Source organism: Dermochelys coriacea, chromosome 2 (genome assembly GCF_009764565.3).
Source record: "Dermochelys coriacea isolate rDerCor1 chromosome 2, rDerCor1.pri.v4, whole genome shotgun sequence".
In the NCBI taxonomy this organism is placed as follows: Eukaryota; Metazoa; Chordata; order Testudines; family Dermochelyidae; genus Dermochelys; species Dermochelys coriacea.
In genome coordinates, this window is record NC_050069.1 from 184,537,583 (window position 1) to 184,560,492 (window position 22,910).

At 43.8% G+C, this 22,910-nt stretch overlaps 2 protein-coding genes across 5 annotated transcripts in view; one reads left to right on the top strand and one right to left on the bottom strand.

The window, feature by feature from the left end:
- MLH1 (mutL homolog 1) overlaps positions 1-17,567 on the bottom strand; it is a 41,939-nt gene extending 24,372 nt beyond the window's left edge. Inside the window, exons 1-5 of one of the 4 annotated variants that reach the window (XR_006279221.1) lie at positions 17,186-17,567; positions 15,228-15,318; positions 14,988-15,086; positions 12,973-13,046; positions 8,064-8,136 (exon numbers count right to left, since the gene is read on the bottom strand). Coding sequence is in view for 3 of the 4 variants with exons in the window: in XM_038388185.2 (XP_038244113.1) it covers positions 8,064-8,136; positions 12,973-13,046; positions 14,988-15,086; positions 15,228-15,318; positions 17,186-17,301 (453 nt within the window). In the remaining variant the exon portion in view is untranslated. Of the gene's footprint in view, positions 1-8,063; positions 8,137-12,972; positions 13,047-14,987; positions 15,087-15,227; positions 15,319-15,476; positions 15,877-17,185 lie in introns of those variants that run through there. The other 3 variants (XM_038388185.2, XM_043508807.1, XM_038388189.2) reach the window with 3 other exon arrangements.
- A 195-nt stretch (positions 17,568-17,762) lies between these two features.
- The window catches only part of TRANK1 (tetratricopeptide repeat and ankyrin repeat containing 1), a 114,768-nt gene continuing 109,620 nt past the window's right edge, over positions 17,763-22,910 (top strand). The window contains exon 1 of the mRNA XM_043508803.1: positions 17,763-17,852. The gene's annotated coding sequence lies outside the window, so the exon portion shown is untranslated. The remainder of the gene's footprint in view (positions 17,853-22,910) is intronic.

The window sequence follows — 22,910 nt, forward strand, 5'->3', positions numbered from 1 at the left end:
CTGTATGTTTCACAAGAAGGCACAAATTTCACCAGTGTTTGGTCCTCAGATCAAATGACAGTCAAAGAAGAGTTCCGAGGTAAAAATCCCTACATTGCAGTTGACAATTATAGACACAGTACTCCCCCTCAGTGTATTTTAGTGCAATACAAATTAAGTAACAAGATCCATCGCTACAGTTCCTTCTGTGAATTTAGGACCAACTGAAATAAGCAAATTAACATTAAACATATTGTTGGACTCCTAGAAGCATAAATATTAGGGGGAAGTTCATTTTCCTGTTTTTGTTATAAGAGTTGCTACCACTATTATTGTTATTAATTATTTGTATTAACATAGCACTTCCGAGCCCTCATCATGGACCAGACACCTTTGCATAAGGCACTTTAGAAACACAGAACATACTCCCTGCCTCAAAGAATTTAAAATCTAAGTGTAAAACAAGAGACAAAAGATGGACAGACAGTTGGTGGAGTACAAGGAAAAACCGAGACAATATTAGTCAGCACGACAGGCAGTGGTCTCAGCACACCAGCACTTTAATTGTTGTAAAGTATTTTATAGGCATCACAGAAAAAGAGTTCTGAAGTGGATTTTGGAGGAGGATAATGAGGTAGCTCTACATATAGATTCATAGATACTAAGGTCAGAAGGGACCATTCTGATCATCTAGTCCGACCTCCTGCACAGCGCAGGCCACAGAATCTCACCCACCCACTCCTACGAAAAACCTCACCTATGTCTGAGCTATTGAAGTCCTTAAATCATGGTTTAAAGACTTCAAGGAGCAGAGAAGCCTCCCTCAAGTCAACCATGCCCCATGCTACAGAGGAAGGCGAAAAACCTCCAGGAGAGGAAAAACCTCTCCAATCTGCCCTGGAGGAAAATTCCTTCCCAACCCCAAATATGGCAATCAGCTAAACCCTGAGCATATGGGCAAGATTCACCAACCAGATACTACAGAAAATTCTTTCCTGGGTAACTCAGATCCCATCCATCTAATATCCCATCTCAGGGGATTAGGCCTATTTACCCTGAATATTTAAAGATCAATTACTTACCAAAATCCCATTATCCCATCATACCATCGCCTCCATAAACTTATCGAGTAGAATCTTAAAGCCAGATAGATCTTTTGCCCCCACTGCTTCCCTTGGAAGGCTATTCCAAAACTTCACTCCTCTGATGGCAAAAACCTTAGTCTGATTTCAAGTCTAAACTTACTGGTGGCCAGTTTATACCCATTTGTTTTGTGTCCACATTGGTGCTGAGCTTAAATAATTCCTCTCCCTCTCCTGTATTTATCCCTCTGATATATTTATAGAGAGCAATCATATCTCCCCTCAACCTTCTTTTAGTTAGGCTACACAAGCAAAGCTCCTTAAGTCTCCTTTCATAAGACAAGTTTTCCATTCCTAGGATCATCCTAGTAGCTCTTCTCTGTACCTGCTCCAGTTTGAATTCATCCTTTTTAAACATGGGAGACCAGAACTGCACACAGTATTCTAGGTGAGGGTCTCACCAGTGCCTTGTATAATGGTACTAAAACCTCCTTATCCCTACTGGAAATACCTCTCCTGATGCATCCCAAAACCGCATTAGCTTTTTTCACAGCCATATCACATTGGCAACTCAGTCATCCTATGAGCAACCAATACTCCAAGGTCCTTCTCCTCTTCCGTTACTTCTAATTGATGCATCCCCAACTTATAACTAAAATTCTTGTTATTAATCCCTAAATGCATGACCTTACACTTCTCACTATTAAATTTCATCCTATTACTATGACTCCAGTTTCAAGGTCATCCAGATCCTCCTGTATAATATCCCGATCCTCTCTGAATTGGCAATACCTCCCAGCTTTATATCATCTGCAAACTTTATTAGCACACTCCCACTTTTTGTGCCAAGGTCAGTAATAAAAAGATTAAATAAGATTGGTCCCAAAACCGATCCCTGAGGAACTCCACTGGTAACCTCCCTCCAACCTGACAGTTCGCCTTTCAGTAGGACTTGTTGCAGTCTCCCCTTTAACCAATTCCTTATCCACCTTTTGATGTTCATATTGATCCCCATCTTCTCCAATTTAACCAATAATTCCCCATGTGGCACGGTATCAAATGCCTTACTGAAATCTAGGTAAATTAGATCCACTGCATTTCCTTTATCTAAAAAATCTGTTACTTTTTCAAAGAAGGAGATTAGGTTGGTTTGGCACGATCTACCTTTTGTAAAACCATGTTGTATTTTGTCCCATTTACCATTGACTTCAATGTCCTTAACTACTTTCTCCTTCAAAATTTTTTCCAGAACCTTGCATACTACAGATGTCAAACTAACTGGCCTGTAGTTACCCAGATCACTATTTTTTCCTTTCTTAAAAATAGGAACTATATTAGCAATTCTCCAATCATTCGGTACTACTCCTGAGTTTACAGATTCATTAAAAATTCTTGCTAATGGGCTTGCAATTTCAGGTGCCAATTCCTTTAATATTCTTGGATGAAGATTATCTGGGCCCCCCGATTTAGTCCCATTAAGCTGTTTCAGTTTCGCTTCTACCTCAGATATGGTAATATCTACCTCCATATCCTCATTCCCATTTGTCATGCTACCATTATCCCTAAGATCCTCTTTAGCCTTATTAAAGACTGAGGCAAAGTATTTGTTTAGATATTGGGCCATGCCTAGATTATCTTTAACCTCCACTCCATCCTCAGTGTTAAGCGGCTCCACTTCTTCTTTCTTAGTTTTCTTCTTATTTATATGGCTATAGAACCTTTTACTATTGGTTTTAATTCCCTTTGCAAGGTCCGACTCGACTCGACTTTTAGCCTGTCTCACTTTATCCCTACATGTTCTGACCTCAATTAGGTAGCTTTCCTTGCTGATCCCTCCCATCTTCCACTCCCTGTATGCTTTCTGCTTCTTCTTAATCACCTCTCTAAGATGCTTGCTCATCCAGCTTGGTCTACAACTCCTTCCTATGAATTTTTTCCCCTTTCTTGGGATACAGGCTTCCGATAGCTTCTGCAGCTTTGATTTAAAGTAATCCCAGGCCTCCTCTACCTTTAGATCCATAAGTTCTCCAGTCCAATCCACTTCCCTAACTAATTTCCTTAATTTTTGAAAGTCAGCCCTTTTGAAATCAAAAACTCTAGTTGCAGATTTATTTTTGTTAATCCTTCCATTTAGTTTGAACTGAATTAGCTCATGATCACTTGAACCAAGATTATCCCCTACAACCATTTCTTCTATGAGGTCCTCACTACTCACCAAAATTAAATCTAAAATGGCATCCCCTCTAGTCGGTTCAGTAACTACTTGATGAAGGAATCCAACAGCTATCGCATCTAGGAAAATCTGAGTCCTATTATTATTACTAAAAAGAAAAGGAGTACTTGTGGCACCTTAGAGACTAACAAATTTATTAGAGCATAAGCTTTCGTGAGCTACAGCTCACTTCATCGGATGCATTTGGTGGAAAAAAACAGAGGAGAGATTTATATACACACACACAGAGAACATGAAACAATGGGTTTATCATACACACTGTAAGGAGAGTGATCACTTAAGATAAGCCATCACCAACAGCAGGGGGGGGAAGGAGGAAAACCTTCCATGGTGACAAGCAGGTAGGCTAATTCCAGCAGTTAACAAGAACATCTGAGGAACAGTGGGGGGTGGAGTGGTTGGGAGAAATAACATGGGGAAATAGTTTTACTTTGTGTAATGACTCATCCATTCCCAGTCTCTATTCAAGCCTAAGTTAATTGTATCCAGTTTGCAAATTAATTCCAATTCAGCAGTCTCTCGTTGGAGTCTGTTTTTGAAGCTTTTTTGTTGAAGTATAGCCACTCTTAGGTCTGTGATCGAGTGACCAGAGAGATTGAAGTGTTCTCCAACTGGTTTTTGAATGTTATAATTCTTGACGTCTGATTTATGTCCATTCATTCTTTTACGTAGAGACTGTCCAGTTTGGCCAATGTACATGGCAGAGGGGCATTGCTGGCACATGATGGCATATATCACATTGGTAGATGCGCAGGTGAATGAGCCTCTGATAGTGTGGCTGATGTGATTAGGCCCTCTGATGGTATCCCCTGAATATATATGTGGACAGAGTTGGCAATGGGCTTTGTTGCAAGGATAGGTTCCTGGGTTAGTGGTTCTGTTGTGTGGTGTGTGGTTGCTGGTGAGTATTTGCTTCAGATTGGGGGGCTGTCTGTAAGCAAGGACTGGTCTATCTCCCAAGATCTGAGAGAGCGATGGCTCGTCCTTCAGGATAGGTTGTAGATCCTTGATGATGCGTTGGAGAGGTTTTAGTTGGGGGCTGAAGGTGATGGCTAGTGGCGTTCTGTTGTTTTCTTTGTTGGGCCCGTCCTGTAGTAGGTGACTTCTGGGTACTCTTCTGGCTCTGTCAATCTGTTTCTTCACTTCAGCAGGTGGCCTAATCACATCAGCCACACTATCAGAGGCTCGTTCACCTGCGCATCTACCAATGTGATATATGCCATCATGTGCCAGCAATGCCCCTCTGCCATGTACATTGGCCAAACTGGACAGTCTCTACGTAAAAGAATGAATGGACACAAATCAGACCTCAAGAATTATAACATTCAAAAACCAGTTGGAGAACACTTCAATCTCTCTGGTCACTCGATCACAGACCTAAGAGTGGCTATCCTTCAACAAAAAAGCTTCAAAAACAGACTCCAACGAGAGACTGCTGAATGGAATTAATTTGCAAACTGGATACAATTAACTTAGGCTTGAATAGAGACTGGGAATGGATGAGTCATTACACAAAGTAAAACTATTTCCCCATGGTATTTCTCCCCCCCACCCCACCCCCCACTGTTCCTCTGATATTCTTGTTAACTGCTGGAATTAGCCTACCTGCTTGTCACCATGGAAGGTTTTCCTCCTCCCCCCCCCCCCCGCTGTTGGTGATGGCTTATCTTAAGTGATCACTCTCCTTACAGTGTGTATGATAAACCCATTGTTTCATGTTCTCTGTGTGTGTGTATATAAATCTCTCCTCTGTTTTTTCCACCAAATGCATCCGATGAAGTGAGCTGTAGCTCACGAAAGCTTATGCTCTAATAAATTTGTTAGTCTCTAAGGTGCCACAAGTACTCCTTTTCTTTTTGCGAATACAGACTAACACGGCTGCTACTCTGAAACCTATTATTATTACTAGCACTGGTCCTCCAGTCTATATCTGGGAAGTTAAAGTCTCCCATGATCATGCAGTTTCCATTAGTATTTACTTTATTAAAAACATTAAAAAGGGCTCTATCCATATCCAAATTAGATCCCGGAGGTCTATAGCACACCTCAAGCACTATCGTAGGAAAGGCTTTACTAGTCATCTTCCCCAATGTAATTTTTGCCCAGACGGACTCTGTCTTATCCATTGCATCGCTTCTTATTTCTTTACATTCTACCTCATCATTGATATACAATGCTATTCTACCACCTTTACCTTTGTTTCTGTCTTTCCTAAACAGCACATACCCTTCAATACCTGTAGTCCAGTCATGACTACTATTCCACCATGTTTCTGTTATCCCTATAATATCTGGTTTCACTTCCTGCACCAGTAGCTCTAGTTCCTCCATTTTGTTACCTAGGCTCCTCGCATTGGTGTACAAACACCTGAATTTTTGCTGTTTGGCCTCGCTCACATTTTGTACCCTATTAGGCACAGTCATTCTACAGCCAGTATAACCTATTAGACTAGTATCCACACCGCCCTCACTCCTTATATACATTCTCCTACCCAGGGCTGTATCCTTTCTTACTTCGTCTTCTTCCCTCTCAATGCTAAAATCTGGCGTGGAGATTACCTGGACATCTCCCAACCATCTCCCCCTAATTCCTAGTTTAAAGCTCTCTTTATCAGTTGTGCCAGTCTTGATCCTAGAAGTCTATTTCCTTCCCTACTCAGATGAAGTCCATCCCGAGAGAACTGTCCTCTGTCCGTGAATGCCTCCCAGTGGCCATACATCCCAAAGCCCTCCTTATAGCACCACTGCCTAAGCCATCTGTTGACAGTCATAATCTTGTCACACCTTTGTTGCCCTTCTCTAGGAACAGGCAGGATCCCACTAAAGATCACCTGAGCCTCAATTTCCTTAAGCATCTTCCCCAGCCTAGCATAGTCTCCCTTAATACTTTCCAGCGAGAATCTAGCCGTATCATTTGTTCCCACATGAAGGATAATTAGGGGATTCTTTCCTGCTCCCTTTAGGATCCTTTTCAACCTCAGGTCTACATCCCATATCTTAGCACCCGGAAGACAGCACACCCTTCTATTCTCTGGATCAGCTCTAGTTACAGGCCTGTCTATTCTTCTCAATCAAGAGTCCCCGATCACATAGACCCGCCTTTTCCTAGTGACGGTGCTATTCTCCAGTCTCTCCCCTGTTCCCTCTGGCTGCAAGTTCTTTCCATTCCTATTTTCCCTTATAATGCTCTTCAACCCATCCTGTATCCTCCTGGGGCTCATATTTGGTGTAGTCTCCCTTGACTCTTCTGCTTTTCCTATAAGACTAGCCTCTCTTCTCTTCTTCCTTACCCTTCCACCTTCAACAAGTACCTGCTGAGCCCCTTCTTCATTTTCCAACTCTGCAAACCTGTTCCTAAGCTCTATTTCTCCTTCACTAGCCCGTCTTCTCCCCTGCCTGGTTCTTTTAGTCACATATTTCCACTGACCACTTTCCTCATCCAGTCTCTCCTCAAAGTTCCCCAGCCCTGCTTCCATCTGTGAGTCTGAGCTTTTCCCTTCAGATACCTCATATCTTTGCTCCATCATCTGCTCAAACCCCTTCCTAAACTCAACGAGACTTTCCACCTGCATCTCCAAACCTCAGATCTTTTCCTCCATCAGCTCTATCAGACGGCATTTCATGCAGAAAAAACTCTTACCGGGTCCCCCCTCCAGGATCATGTACATACCACAGCTTCCACATCCAGTCATCCTCAATGTGTCTTCCACTACAGGAGTCACTCCCACAGCTGCCTCCGTATCTGTCATCGCCTTCCCACCTAAATCCTGTTAATCTGGGCAACACAAGCCACAACAAAAAGACCACCCCTCCCAGCAAAAGCAAACCCCAAACAAGCACCACAATACAAACTTCCCTTTCAAACTCCCACTCAAACTCCCCTGTTTACAACTCTGTTTGCTAGCTCCTGTGCCGCTGCCTGACTGGCTGGCTACCTTTATAGGCCCTCTAGTCAGAAGCCCCGCCCCCTAATCAGGGCTCAGCTGCTCTCCCAGCACAAAGCCCCTACACACACACACACACACACACACACACACTAAAAATACAAAACCAAGTACAAATACCTTCTCCGCCAACAGAACTCCCACTCAAACTCCCCTGTTTACAGCTCTGTTTGCTAGCTCCTGTGCCGCTTCAGCTGTCTGAACCTATGTTCATGGGGAGCTCCTCCCAAGTGTGAGCAGCATGGGAAAAAACACTAACTCTTCTCTTCCGATACTGCTATACCTACTTGACAATATTAATCTGTGTTTTATGTACCGATTCTTTATTTAGGTGACTAGGTCAACTAACACACTAGACCTAACACTGGATTTGGAAGCCAGTGTCCCATTAAGTTTATGATGCAATTCAATATTGCATGGTTTTAAATATGATGTACACCTATCTCTCCCAATGCTAACATGTCAAGTCCAAACATAACAAAATAAAATATTTCTCCCATGTCACTATACACTGCCACCATCTAGAGAGGAAGAGGAGCCTGTGCAATTTGCCCTACAGTCTTTGAACAGATTTCACAAAGCACTTACGTTGTTGTAAATCTGTAAAATACTCTACAAGGTCACAAAAACTACATGACAATTATAAAATAAGTTTTTAGTTGATGAGGCTGTAGAGGTGCAGGCGAGAAAGACAGTCAATAACCTAAATCCTTTGGGGGCATGGATCACCATCTTGTTCTGCGTTTACCTAGCACAGTAGGGTACTGGTCCATGACCTGGGCTAGGACTATGGTAACACAAGTAACAAATCACCACCACCACCTACCGTGATCTGAGTCCCCTGGTTTCCAGCACAAGGTTTGGGAAGCGCTTTCAGTTTTCCATCACAATAGCTAGCTCTAATCAGAAAACAAAATAAACAGTTGTCAGACACTGAGGTAGCCGGGGGGAATCAGACATGAATGTTGTGAAAAATCGGGTGGGGTCGAGAGGGTTTCAAGAAATAAGCCAGTCCAGTCAGTGTTGAGGGGTTTTTTTTTGTTTTTTTCCAGGTTTATCCAAGTTTTATTTTTCATTTTTTGAACTTCTATGTCACTAACATATTTATAGGAATATAAAACAAATATTTGAGTTTTTTTGATGCAAGAAACATTAGGCTCTAATATCAGTCTTTGAATGAGAACTTTAAGTATTCTAAAAGCTTGAAGAGGAAATAAAATGGACAATGTGAAAAGAATTACTAATTTGCATGATTAATCAAGTTTACATGTGTTTTAATTTTTTATTTTTACTGGTTGCAATTTTTTTCCCCTTGTCTCGTGGACAAGTAAGAGCCACAATTGTATTCTATTTCTTATCTATTTGCAATCACTCTCACCTGATTAGGTAATAAAACAGAATCTTACAACCCCATCCTACAACACAGGATATTGTAACTCATCCTTTTTTGTTTGAGGTTCAGCTATTTCCTTGTTAAGGACCATAGGACAGTGCTTTAGCAAGGGACAAGTTAGATGAGCAGACCTGCCTTGTAAATATAGTATCTTACAAATCCACACGTGCACTTTATTATTTTCACTATTGGAGTATTATAGTTAGGATCTTTGAAGGATGTAATTGCTTTAGTGAGTTATACAGATTAATCAGTTTATGTAGTATATGTTTCTAGTCCCTACCTATGTATTATATAGTTAGTATAAGACAAAGTTATTTCCTGTTAAGAGGAAATACAGTACTTCTAAGTTATAACAAAAACTTTATCTCTAATGGAAGGAGAGATTCTCACTTAAGCTAACTGGTACAGGTTTTCCTTAACTGTCCCATTTTTTGTATTCCTGGAACAATATTCACACCACTGTTTGCAAAAACAAAAAAAGATGAAAAACTGCTACATTTTTATTACTGTAAAACAAAAAAATTTTTAAAAACCATGACTGCCCTCTAGTGGCCAAATATTTTTCTTCAAAATTCACATACTTTTTAACAAACTTTAAGATACGGGGACAGCCAATATACATTTCTTTCCAGGTACAGAATTTAGATAACTATTATCACTTTATTAAATTAAAAAACTACCTAATTCTAAACATTTTGCATGTACAAATGCCTTTGTTAACTTGATTATATTACTGTAATGTGCTCTCCCCATGGCAGGTTTCAGAGTAGCGGCCGTGTTAGTCTGTATTCGCAAAAAGAAAAGGAGTACCCGTGGCACCTTAGAGACTAACAAATTTATTAGAGCATAAGCTTTCGTGAGCTACAGCTCACTTCATCGGATGCATTTCCCCATGGCTACACCTTGGAGGCTGAGCCCAATGCAAAATATTGCAGCATTCTTATTAAATAGCATTCAACTTGGGTACAACATCCGACCAGTGCTCTGTGACATACACTGGCTTCCAATATGCTTCAGGGTGGAATTCAAGGTATCCTAAATGGCTTGGGACTAGGTTATCCGAGAATTCGTCTCACCCCGCGTCCCCAGCCCCACAGTTAAGACCAGGTAAGGGATTTGAGCAGAAGCTCTTTCAACATAAACAAAATGGGACTGGTGGAAGGGCATTCTCTGTGAGTCCTCAGTTGTAGAGTCTGCTCCCTTTTGGTTTGCCAGAGACCAGATTTATGAACCTCCCAAATGTGTTGCAAAGCCCATCTTTTTCCCCTCTTGATTAAGGTTGCTGAGGAGGGTGGGGGCTAAGGTGTACATATTTATGGACAGTCCTTTGTTTATGTTGTGATTTTTAATTTTTGGGGCAGTGGCTCAAAGCATTTGATGGATACCTATAGGATTTTTTTTTTTTTTAGTTGAAGACAAAGTAAATTAGAAAGAGAACAGTTAGCTATTTGAAGATATCATAATCATTAAAAACAAATGTGTTAACAAAAGGGTTTAATGTTGCAATGTTATAACCATGTTTATCCCATGATATTAGAGAGACAAGGCGGATGAAGTAATATATTTTATTGGACCAACTTCTGTTGCTGGTGAGAGATTAGCTTTCGATCTTACATACAGCTTTTCTTCAGGTATTCTAGTTTTCCAAACTTGAAGAGCTTTGAGCAAACTGGAAAGCTTGTCTCTCACCAACAACAGAAGTTGGCCCAATAAAAGATATTATCTCACCTACCTTGTCTCTCTAAGAAAAGGGTTAGTCAGTTTGTATAAGATAAAGCAAGACATAACCTATAAAGGGGAAAAAAACCCAAATCTGAACAAAAAACCACCTGTATTTGGAGTGTCTTAAGCCATGAGGTTCCCTGAGTATCCTCAACTATAATGTTGCATCATAACTGATATGCCCAAAAATTAATTGCACTTGTAACAGAATTCCCATTGAAAATTAAATATTTTGGATGTTTTTCTACATTTTCAATATTGACTTAAATTTCAACACAAAATACAAAGTGCACAGTGCTCACTTTATATTATTATTTTTGATTACAAATATATGTATTGTAAAAACGATAAACAAAAGAAATAGTATTTTTCAGTTTCTCTTTTTATCGTGAAAGTATAACTTACAAATGTAGATTTTTTTTTGGTTACATAACTGCACTCAAAAACAAAATAGTGTAAAACTTTAGAGCCTAAAAGTTCACTCAGTACTACTTCTTATTCTGCAAATCGCTAAAACAAATAAGTTTGTTTACATTGACCGGAGATACTGCTGCCTGCTTCTTACTTACAATGTCACCTGAAATTGAGAACAGGTGTTCACATGGCACTGTTGTAGCCGGCATTGCAAGGTATTTACATGCCAGATATGCTAAACATTCGTATGCCCCTTCATGCTTCGGACACCATTCCAAAAGACATGCTTCCATGCTGATGATGCTCATTAAAAAAATAATGCATCAATTAAATTTGTGACTGAACTCCTTGGAGGGACAATTGTATGTCTCCTGCTCTGTTTTACCTGCATGCTGCATATATTTCATAGCAGTCTTTGATGATGACCCAGCACATGTTCGTTTTAAAAACACTTTCACTGCAGATTTGCCAAAACGCAAAGAAGGTACCGATGTGAGATTTGTAAAAATACAGCACTTGACCCAAGGTTTAAGAATCTGAAGTGCCGTCCAAAATCTAAGAGTGACGAGATGTGGAGCATGCTTTCAGAAGTCTTAAGAGCGCAACACTCTGATGCGGAAACTACAGAACCCAAACCACCAAAAAAGAAAATCAACCGTCTGCTGATGGCATCTGACTCAGATGATGAAAATGAACATGCGGCAGTCCGCTCTGCTTTGGATCGTTATCAGGCAGAACCCATCATCATCATGGAAGCATGTTCTCTGGAATGGTGGCTGAAGCACGAAGAGACATATGAACCTTTGGTGCAACTGGCATGTAAATATTTTGCAACGCCAGCTACAACAGTGTCATGCAAACATCTGTTCTCATTTTCAGGTGACAATGTAAACAAGAAGCAGGCAGCAGTATCTCCTGCAAATTGTAATCAACTTTGTTTGTCTGAGTGATTGACTGACCAAGAAGGAGGACCGAGTGGACTTGTAGGCTCTAAAGGTGAGCATTGTTTTATTTTTGAATGCAGGTTTTTTTGTACATAAAATTCTACATTTGTAAGTTCAACTTTTATGATAAAGAGATTGCACTAACGTACTTGTATGAAGTGAATTGAAAAATACAATTTTTTTTGTTTTTTAAAGTCCATATATTTGTCATAAAAAAATATAAAGTGAGCACTGTACACTTTGTAGTCTGTGTTGTAACTGAAATTAATATACTTGAAAATGTAGAAAACATCTAAAAATATTTAAAATAAATGGTATTCTATTGTTGAACAGCGCGATCAATTGCGCGATTGTTTTAATCACTTCACAGCCCTATTTTAAAAGGAATCGTTCATCTTATATGAAGGTTTAAAATTACGTTAAATTAGCTAAACCCAGCAATGTTACCTACCTTTATAGTTTGAACCAGTGGTTCTCAAACTTATTTGATTGCAACCCTCTGTTGTCTGTAGTAGGTTACACCCCTGCCTCACCACACAATTTTTTACCGATAAAAAAAAAATCGACATGCAACTCTCACTAAATATTTGAAACAGTAATGATACAAACAGAACCAACAATCCATTGCAATAAGAGCAAAAGCAAAACTGTGATTGTGGTCAATGTTTATCATTAAATGTGCACACTGCGTCATAGCAAACAGATTAACATAGAGATGGCAACGACTTTGTATAATGCGATGCAAGCTTAACAGAAATCTGTAAAAATGCACAGCGCCATCTGAGGACCTGACATGTCTGGACGAATCAGCTTTGCTAGCTATTCATTGCTGTAGGTAAAATGTGCACAGTATATTTTTTCATCCCCCTCTAAAACTTCTCACGCCTCCCTGTTTGAGAGCCTCTGATCTGAATAAAGAGCACTCAATCCACAACTGTGCTTCTGCCTATATCTTTGCTCTCACTTCCTTCTACCACCCCCGTGCTTGTCATCTCTGGTCCTATTACAGCTTCCTCCACAATGCTCCATTTTATTCTTCTTCCATTTGATATTTGCATTTTTTTTGTAGCCATCCATATGCCTGAAACTCCCTCCCTTTTCCTCTGTCCTGAATGACCATGCCCTCCTCTTAAAATCATCCCTTCCATGACTTTATTTGCATCCAAGATACCATCCATATTATTAACAACTTTGAAAAGAGAATAAATGTTTATTACACACAAACACAAACTTTTTAAGAGAGTGAATACATAGCATACCTGTATGCACACTTTGCATCAGCAGTTTTAGTTGTGACAGTAACATGGGCAACATGACTTATGCTAGCCAATGCCTATGGGGGAGAAAATGAACTTTTATAAACCTCACTCAAGGAAATATTAATTTTGGAATTAATACTTCTACAGTGGTAGCCATTAAAATGTAGACATTTACTATTTGCAAGTAATTCATGTTACTGCAATATTCCCTATTTGTTAATTACTTGTAAGTGGTATATGTCAACATTTTAATAGCAAACACAGGATAGACTAAGTATTAACACAGAACTAGTGACACTGGTATAATTAAAGGCTTGACAGTTCTTAATCAGTGCACTATTTTCCTTTAAAGGATTCTACTCAGAAGTAGCTTTTTACCTTCTTGATTTTCTTTTTAAATAGAAACTGAAATATTTTAAAAAAAGAACCAAAAAAAACAAAAATTAAGGGCTGAAGAACTCCCAGCCTACATCTCTGGGTTCTTGATGGGAGATCTCCACCCCAAAAATAAAAGACAGGACTAAAAATTCACATTATTTAAAATTTTAAAAGTTATTTCTAGTCTTCTTAATAAATCATAAAGCAAAAAAGGGCATAAATTCATTCCCATCCCTCTCCCTTTTCAGGTTGAAAATTACCAAGGAATGTGTTTTGAAACAAATAAATTTACAAACATATTTATATATTTGCATTACGACACGATGTGCTTTTTCTTTTATTGCTTTTAAAACTTCTTAATTTATTTTATTATTTTGTGTGAGATTGAAAGACAAGGCTAAACCCTAGATCTTCCAAAAAGCTGGGATGATCAAGGAACTAGGAAGAGCTAACTAAAACTAAGTGGTGATAAGAAGGGCTATCACTTTTGTTAAAGAGATAACTATTAAGTTTTGCAGCCAGTCGTCAAAGGGAAAGAATTCCCTGTGAATCCATTTAAACACACACTGCTCAGGGGAGTAGATCTCAAAGGGAGCCAGTTTTAAATTAAGCCAACAGGAGAAGCCTAACTTGCTTGCAACTTCACAGTGTGGGTCAAGGGATAGAAAAAGCAGGGCATGTGGCTGTCTCCCTCCCTCCCAGTTTGCACAACTATCAGAGCTCTAAGATCTCAGACATAACAGGGTATAAATTGTAATTATTATTCCTTCCTTTGCATAGAAGCTTTTAGCTGCATTAACAAAACCACAGTGCCTCTTTTTTAATGCATTTTCTGTGTAACCTGCTTTTATTTTGCATATTTCCTCAGTTTTGTTTTAGTCTTATATTGAGTATAAAATACACACTATAGATCCTATGATGGCAATTTTTAAGGGTGTAACTACTTCTTGTTCTTTCTAAAGACACATTGCCACAGCACATCCTTCACAAAAGTGGCAGGGGAACTTACCAGGATCATAGGCACAAAAGGGGAGGGGAGGCGATTCTGAGTTGACAGTACTTAATACTTCTATCTCCAACTTGGTCCCCCTACAGATCCACATGTAAAATTCTTCCACCCCAGACACAATTATCTTGCTGGAGGCACTGTAATCTTCTGCCAGGAGGTCAAGCACCTCCGCAAACAAATCAGCTTCACTACCGCCAGCCCTGGGATCTTAGTCAGCAGTTCTAGAGGCTCCACAGCTTGGGTCTTATTCCAACAATCTCCTCCTCTTTACTCTCCCCAACCCAAACTGCTCCATCTCTTCTGGGGGAGAACCAACGTGCTCCCTAGTGCTCAAATATCAATGGGGGAAGAGGACCAAAGTGACCCCAAAAACTAATCTTCGCCAGATCACTTAAATAGATTTGTCTACCCATCCCCCTCAGTTAACACACACTTCCTGGCTTCCACATCACTCATCTTTTCCTTGCACTCTAACTCCACCCTAAACACTCCCCCACATGCACACCAACCATACTCAGCGCCAAGATGGAGTCTCATAAGAAACTCCATCTTTTAAAAATGACTTCAGGAATCAGAAACTAACTACACCCCTTTACAACAGCATAGTAGCTGTTAATCCTAAACTTACCTCTCCCCTAAACCCATATGTAGAAATACTAGCCAGATCTTCAAATTTTTGCAATTTGCTTGTAGTGAATCTCTCACACACAATATTCATATCTTCTTTCTATATTAGAAAAACAGACATGAATTAACATTTCATTTCTATTTCCACAATTTCTTAAAAAAAATTTATGATGAATGTCTGAAAACAAAGTCTACGAGTAAGCACTACACCAACCTGTACCTGTCCAGTAGGTTTACCTACCCTGATTCCACACCCATTATCTTGGATCTGAATGAGTTTCAGACCTCCCTCCTTAACAATCACCTGGATGCTGGTAGATTTGGCATCCAAACTGCAAAAAGCAAAGCATCTCTCAGTGTCCAGTTAAGTGACATTTTCTTCCAAAGAAATCTAGTCTGCAATTATACTGCAATTTTTATTACGCCCCTTCCCTTCCTCCCTTCCTTTTCTCATAACAATTACTAAACAGCTAACCGCAATGAGTCTAACCTTTCAGCATGGCTGCTGTGAGGGGTTTTTGGGGTCATGGCATCAGTCTCCCTTATGTTTCTCTTTCCCCCCATTCTGGAGCCAGGCCACCAAAAGGCAAAGACACCGGGAGCCAGTTCCTTCTTTTCCGACTGATAATACCATGCAATAAACCTTGTAGCCCAAAGCTGCCACTAAGGTGGGGGGGGGGGTGGAGGAGGTTATGCAGTTTAATGCTGTCAAGGATTGTTAGTCCATTTTGTCCAATCCCAGCAGCACACTGGGGGTGTGATGCCCACAGGCACGAGGTTAAATTAGGGTTGCTAGGGGTCCAGTTTGCCCCGTCGAAAAGGGACCCTGGGAGCTCCGGTCAGCACCACTGACCAAGCCATTAAAAGTCTGGTTGCAGCACAGCAGGGTTAAGGTAGGCTCCCTGCCTGTCCTGGCTCCACACAGCTCCCAGAAACAGCAGCATGTCCTCCCTCTGGCTCCTACACATAGGGGCAGCCAGGGACCTCTGCACATTGCCCCCACCCCAAACACAGGTTCTGCAGCTCCCACTGGCTGGGAACCTCGGCCAATGGGAACTGCAGGGGAAGCACCAGCAGACAGGGCAGTGCACGGAGTTGCCTGGCCGAGCCGCTGTGTAGGAGCCAGAGGGGGGGACATACTGCTGCTTCTGGGAGCTGCCCAGAGCCTGCACCCAACCCCCTGCTCTACAAACGAGCCCAGAGCACCCTCCCCCACCCTGAACCCCTCATCCCCAGCCCCACTCCAGAGCTTGCACCCCCAGCCAGAGCCCTCACCCACCCCATGCCCCACTCCTACCCCAGCGCTGATCCCCCTTCCACCCTCCAAACCCCCCAGTTCCAGCCTGGAGCACCCTCGTGCACCCCAATTCCCTGATCCCCAGACCACCACCAGACCTCACACCCCCAGCTAGAGCCCTCATAGCCCCCCCCCATTCCCTACCCCAGCCCAGAGCCCCCTCTCGCACCATGAACCCCTCATTGCGGCTTCACACCTGAAACCTCACACCCAGAGCCCATATCCCCTCCCACAGCCCGGAGCCCCCTCTCAGGCTCCAAATCCCTCAGCTCCAGCCCGGAGCCTGCACTCCCCACCCCCCAAGCCCAATCCCCTTCCCCAGCCTGTATCCCCACCAGGGGACCCTGAACCTCTCAGCCCCAGCCCCACCCAGAGCCCATATCCCCTCCTGCACCCCAGCCCGCAGCCCACTCCTGCGCTCCGAATCCCTCAGCCCCACCCCCATCCCAGAGCCCCCTCCTGCACCCCAACCCCGTGCCGGTGAAAATGAGCGAGTGAGGGTGGGGAGAGGGAGCAACAGAGGGAGGGAAGGGGGATGGAGTGAGCCAGGGGCGGGGCCTCGGTGCTGGGGTTTGTGTGAAGTAGGAAGCTGGCAACCCTCGAGGTTAACTAAAGGGCAGCGCCAGCGAAGGAGAACCCCAAGGGTGGCGCTTCCCGCCCCCAGGAGCGGCCTTTGCCCTCCGCCCTGCGGGCAGCCGCAGGGCACGTTCCCGGCCACCACCCCCCGTGCCCCCGCTTGCATGGCGAGATGGGGGCACCGGAGCGCCGCCGGCGGGCGCGAGGCGCCGGGAGGGAGCGAAGCCGCCCCCCCCCCCCGCGCCAACCGTCCAGCCCCCTGCCCGCGTGCGCAGCGCGGGGGTGTATCGGGCAGGTGCCCCCCCCCCTCTCCCCGGCCGCGTTACCAGTTCTCCAGCATCTCCTTGATGGCGTTGGCCGGCCTCTGGATGACCTCGCCGGCCGCGATGCGGTTCACCACGACCTCGTCCAGCCGCCGGATCACGCCAGCCATCAGCGCCATGAGGCGCTCCCGGGCCGGGGGCGGGGGAGCTGGGATCTCTAAGCGGGGAAAGGGAGACCACCAGACCCTACTGGGAGGAGCGAGGAGGGGAAGGGCGGGGATCGTAGCGCGAGCCCCTCCTCGCTCCAGCGCGCGCGCGCGCGCGCGCGCGGCAAAGCAGGGTCGCGAACCCAGCAGGCTCGCGCCAAACCGTTGCGGGCGAGAGCCTTGGCAGCTGCCGATTGGAAGGTGCGGGTGTCAATCGGCGGGGCCGGTCCAGCAGCTGTGTGGCGCAGAACTACAACTCCCATCGTTCCCTGCCCGCACCCTGGGGGCGGGGAAGGGGAGGGGAGGGAGGAGGTGGTTACCTGCGTACGCGAACGAACGAGCTCGTTCCTATTGGCTGATCCCCGTGTCGCGGCCTGCCATGTAGGGGGCTGGTTCTGCGCGGCGCAGAGAGTTGTGGGGAATGTAGTTGTGGGAGCTGCCGGCGGCGCGAACAACAGCACGCGGGGCCTGGGTTGTTCCATCTGACGCTGCAGGCCAGGGGGTCCCTGTTTAGAGGCTCACGCGTGGTGGCCGCAGCCGAGTGCTAAGACTCGAGCTCCCCCCCCCCCCCAGTAACTGGCCATGGTGCTCCCCGGCGCCCATCCTGGTGGCCCTGGCCGTTCCCTGCCTGGCGTGGTGGGACACCCGGCTCCGGCCACAAGGCGTCTCCACCTGACTGCCCAGGGCACGGACCTGGGTGACTCCCATAGCGGGCCCTGGCCTGCCACGTCCTTTCCGCTTGGTGACCCCGTCAGCCCCTGACTCCAAGCGGCTTGGTGCTGCTGTGGCTGTGGCAACGGAGGGTGCAGCAGGAATCATGCATCTTCCAGCAACCGTGGACAGGGACATGGAGGGGGATGGGGAGCTGGGGTGTCCAATCTGCCAGTGGTGGTCTGGAGAGCACGTGGTAGCTGCCACTGTGTAACCAACTACACCCATGGCATGAGGCAGGAGGGATGGGAAAGGCAGCTCAAGACAGGAACCCCCTGTGATGAAACCCCATCCGATGAAGTGAGCTGTAGCTCACGAAAGCTTATGCTCAAATACATTTGTTAGTCTCTAAGGTGCCACAAGTCCTCCTTGTCTTCTTCCTGTGATGAGTGGCACCGCTGGGCTTTCTAGCCCACATGTGGCATATGACGTGGTAAAGCACGGCAAACCATTTGCCAAGGGAGAATTTGTGAAGCAGTATTGAGGGGAGGGGTTTGTGTGTCCTGATAAGCTACCGCTGCTGAAAGTTTCTTCTTATCAGCCACAGCCATAGGACAGGTTTCAGAGTAGCAGCCGTGTTAGTCTGTATTCGCAAAAAGAAAAGGAGGACTTGTGGCACCTTAGAGACTAACAAATTTATTAGAGCATAAGCTTTCGTGAGCTACAGCTAAATGCATCCGATGAACTGAGCTGTAGCTCACGAAAGCTTATGCTCTAATAAATTTGTTAGTCTCTAAGGTGCCACAAGTACTCCTTTTCTTTTAGCCATAGGACAGTCCATACCGGAGATTGGTACCAAGCAAGCAGGTTTACACTTTCTCTCTCCCCTGTGATTGACTACAGCAGCACATGCTTCAGTAGATGTAGCCATCATTGATCTTTGTGGTGTCGGTGAAAACCTTGAAATAGACAAGTAAATTTCGTTGGGGCCTCAGGTTTAAAAGATCATAGCAAGAGCCATGATATATTAGAGGCAGTTTCAGAAACAATGAATATTAGCTCTGAGGGAATTCTGTATCAAAAAAATTTAAAATTTTGTACACTATTTTAAAATTCTGCAAAATGTTATTTATGAATAAATAAATGTGGAGGCTCCAGCATGGCAGTGGGGAGCACAGGCCACTGGCAGCACGGAGATCACCCTGTGGGAGATCACCCTGCAGCCCCCTCCTCCCATCCCACACAAACTCAGCAGTGAGGGTGCATCGGACCCTGACACACCGCAAGGGTCAGACCTGCCCCAGAAACACCCCAGAGTCATGCCCTTCCACTCCAGGTGCACCAGGTATGGGGCAGACAGGCTCAGCCCAGCAGGATCCAAGTGTGGTGGGGCTTAGTCTGGGGGGATCCAGGTGTGGGGTGAGAAGGTTCTGTATGGGACAATCTGAGTGCAGGCAGCTCAGTGGGGGGCTGGGTGTAGGGGGGATCTCGCTGCACAAGGGCTTGTTGGGGGGGGGGCTCCAGGTGCAGGGAAAATGGAAATCAAGTGGTCCAAATGAAGGTGGTTGTGGCTCACCTGGGTGTGAGGGGATGGGGCTCAGCAGGGGTCTGGGTGCTGGGAAGTGGGGCTGGGTGGGGTGCAGCTGGTTGGGACTCATTGGGTGGAGGGTCCAGGTGTGTGGGGCTCCTTGGGGTGGCCCAGGTGAAGAGGGTGGGGCACACTGAGGTGGAGGTCGAGTGCAGGGCCTCAGCAGGGTGGTGGTCTGGACGCAGGGGGGGGCTTAGTGGGGGTCTGGATGAAGGGGGTGGGGTTCAGTGGGGGGTCTGAGTGCAGGGGGATTTTGGATGCAGGGGGTAAGACTCAGTGGGATGGAGTTCACTGTGGGGGTCTGGATGCACCGGGTGTGATGGGTGCCCCCCGGAGTGCCACCTGGAACTGGGATACCACTGAGTCCCCTGACCCACCAGCCAGGGCTCCCTTTTACGCTGCACTGCTATGACAAGCTACAAAGCCTACTAGCCTGCACTGTCACCAGCATACATACAGGTAGAGACACACCCAGCTGCAGTTACAAGCAGGTTCTCTGACCTTCCCCTGCATGGGAAAGCTACACCCAGCTTCTTAGGCACGCACCCCCTCTGGCGTATAGACCCAAAATTATATCATCTTGCACTGCACAGGGAACTGTACAGTGTAAGCTCATAAAGTTCACTTCCTCTGTCAATGTGCAGAAGAATATGCAACAGCCTTTGCCCCTGAGTTATGATTCCCACACACTGGTTTAGATAAAACAAAAATAAGTTTATTAACTATCAAGATAGATTTTAAGTGATAGCAAACAGATCAAAGCAAATTACCTAGCAAATAAAAAACGCAAACTAAACTTAATATATTAAATAGATTGGATATGAACAGCAACTTCTCACCCTAAAAGATGATACAAGCAGGCTGCAGATACTTAAGGGGTAAGCTGTACTTGCTGTACAGCTTGGAACCCCCAGGCTTTTGCATTTTCTGCTTTCAATTGCATCTAGGCCTTTGGGAGTAAACTGAAATCTCTGCAGAAGCATATGAATGAAGTGAACCTAAACATGGGACACTAATTATTAACTTGAGATCACAAGAAATCAGAGCACTAGCGAGGCATGAGCAGCAGGTTTCCTCTGCCAGGAAAAAAAGAAAAGGAGGACTTGTGGCACCTTAGAGACTAACAAATTTATTTGAGCATAAGCTTTTGTGAGCTACATCCCATGAAGTGAGTCTCACAAGTACTCCTTTTCTTTTTTTGCGAATACAGACTAACACGGCTGCTACTCTCTGCCAGGAAAGGTGGCATTGTATCCATTGTAAGAATCGAAGGGAGGTCTTTTACAGAACTGAGCCTGAAGTGTGGAGAAATACAGTTAAAAGGATAAAATAATTAAGCGTTTCTCTCTGACAGATAACCAGGCATATGATCGAGTTACACCATGAAGATATTTGACAGCTTCAGCAAAACATTTAATCCTTTATTGTTCTGAAGGACGTGGCGGCTGGGCAACTTTGCAGTGGAGCAATTAAAGTTTTCCAGTGTCAATTCCCTTCTTTGAGGTTGGCATTCCCAATCCCTGAAAATCCCCAGCATCAGCCGGTTTGGGGGCAGCATCTCCTGCCTTTTCAATGGCCCCCTAATGAACACTAGTCAGCAACTCTGAACATTTCACCTCTGTCCTACAGATTTTACTGTCAGAGGGCATGAAAGATATGAGGAGCTTCCGTACTCTTTGTCCAATTAGCTAAAAGGAGATAACTGAAAGAATGCAAACAGAGGCTGAATGTCCTTGGTTCACAGGCCTCTCAATAGACTTCTGTATTTTGTTTAGAGACAACTTGATAAATATCTAAAATGTCTTGATCGTTCCCTTTTTAACCCTTTGTCCTCTGAAACCAGGGCAATTGGTCCTATGATAGCCATAAACCTCATATATATCTACAGTATTCTGAAAAAAATTCTATAAATGCTTTCAGATACAGGACAATGTAGTGTTTCAGTTTCTATTACTGAAATGGTGTTATTAAAGGTATGCTATATATTTTAATGGTAGAGCAACACCTTCAAAAGACAGGACAAATATTATGAAAACCACCTATCTTTACTTTGCAAAACTATTCCTCTGAGGGCTTGTCAACATGAGGACACACACTGGCATAGCTATAGCAGAATAAACTATGGCAGAATAGATTCATAGATTCATAGATACTAAGGTCAGAAGGGACCATTATGATCATGTAGTCCAACCTCCTGCACAACACAGGCCACAGAATCTCACCCACCCACTCCTGCAAAAAACCTCTCACCTATGTCTGAGCTATTGAAGTCCTCAAATCGTGGTTTAAAGACTTCAAAGAGCAGAGAATCCTCCAGCAAGTGACCCATGCCCTATGCTACAGAGGAAGGCGAAAAACATCCAGGGCCTCTTTCAATCTGCCCTGGAGGAAAATTCCTTTCCAACCCCAAATATGGCGATCAGCTAAACCCTGAGCATATGGGCAAGATTCACCAGCCAGATACCCAGGAAAGAATTTTCTGTAGTTACTATAGTGTCCACAGGGGGATTTATTCTGGCATAGCTATAACAGAATAGTAGGACTGTCAAACGATTAAAAAAATTAATCGTGATTAATTGCACTGTTAATAATAGAATACCATTTATATAAATATTTTTGGATGTTTTCTACATTTTCAAATATTGATTTCAATTACAGCACAGAATATAAAGTGTACAGTGCTTACTTTATATTTATTTCTGATTACAAGTATTTGCACTGTAAAAAAATAAAAGAAATAGTATTTTTCAATTCCCCTAATACAAGTACTATAGTGCAATCTCTTTATCATGAAAGTTGAACTTACAAATGTAGAATTTTGTAAAAAAACCTGAATTGAAAAATTTAGAGCCTGCAAGTCCACTCAGTCCCACTTCTTGTTCAGCCAATTGCTTAGACAGAGAAGTTTGTTTATATGTGCAGGAGATAATGCTGCCTGCTGCTTGTTTACAATGTCACCTGAAAGTGAGAACAGGTGTTCTTATGGCACTATTGTAGCCGACGTCACAAGATATTTATGTGCCAGATACGCAAAAAATTCATATGTTCCTGCCTGCTTCAACCACCATGTGATGTTGCCCTCTATATGATTTTATGAAAATATGCTAATGAGTGTGAATATAATGTAACTGGAATATGCTTCATGCAAAAGGTGTCTTATAAGGTATCATTACAAAGTTTATAATCTACTGAGTGTGGTCATTCTATTTGTATAAATGTATCACTCTTGAATCTGAAACTAGAAATATGAAATATAACTCTGAGGGCCTATTGTAATTATGCAAAGTGTGGGCCATTAATGGTAGTTTGGAATCTTGATGGCTCCCATTAACCAGGACAATTG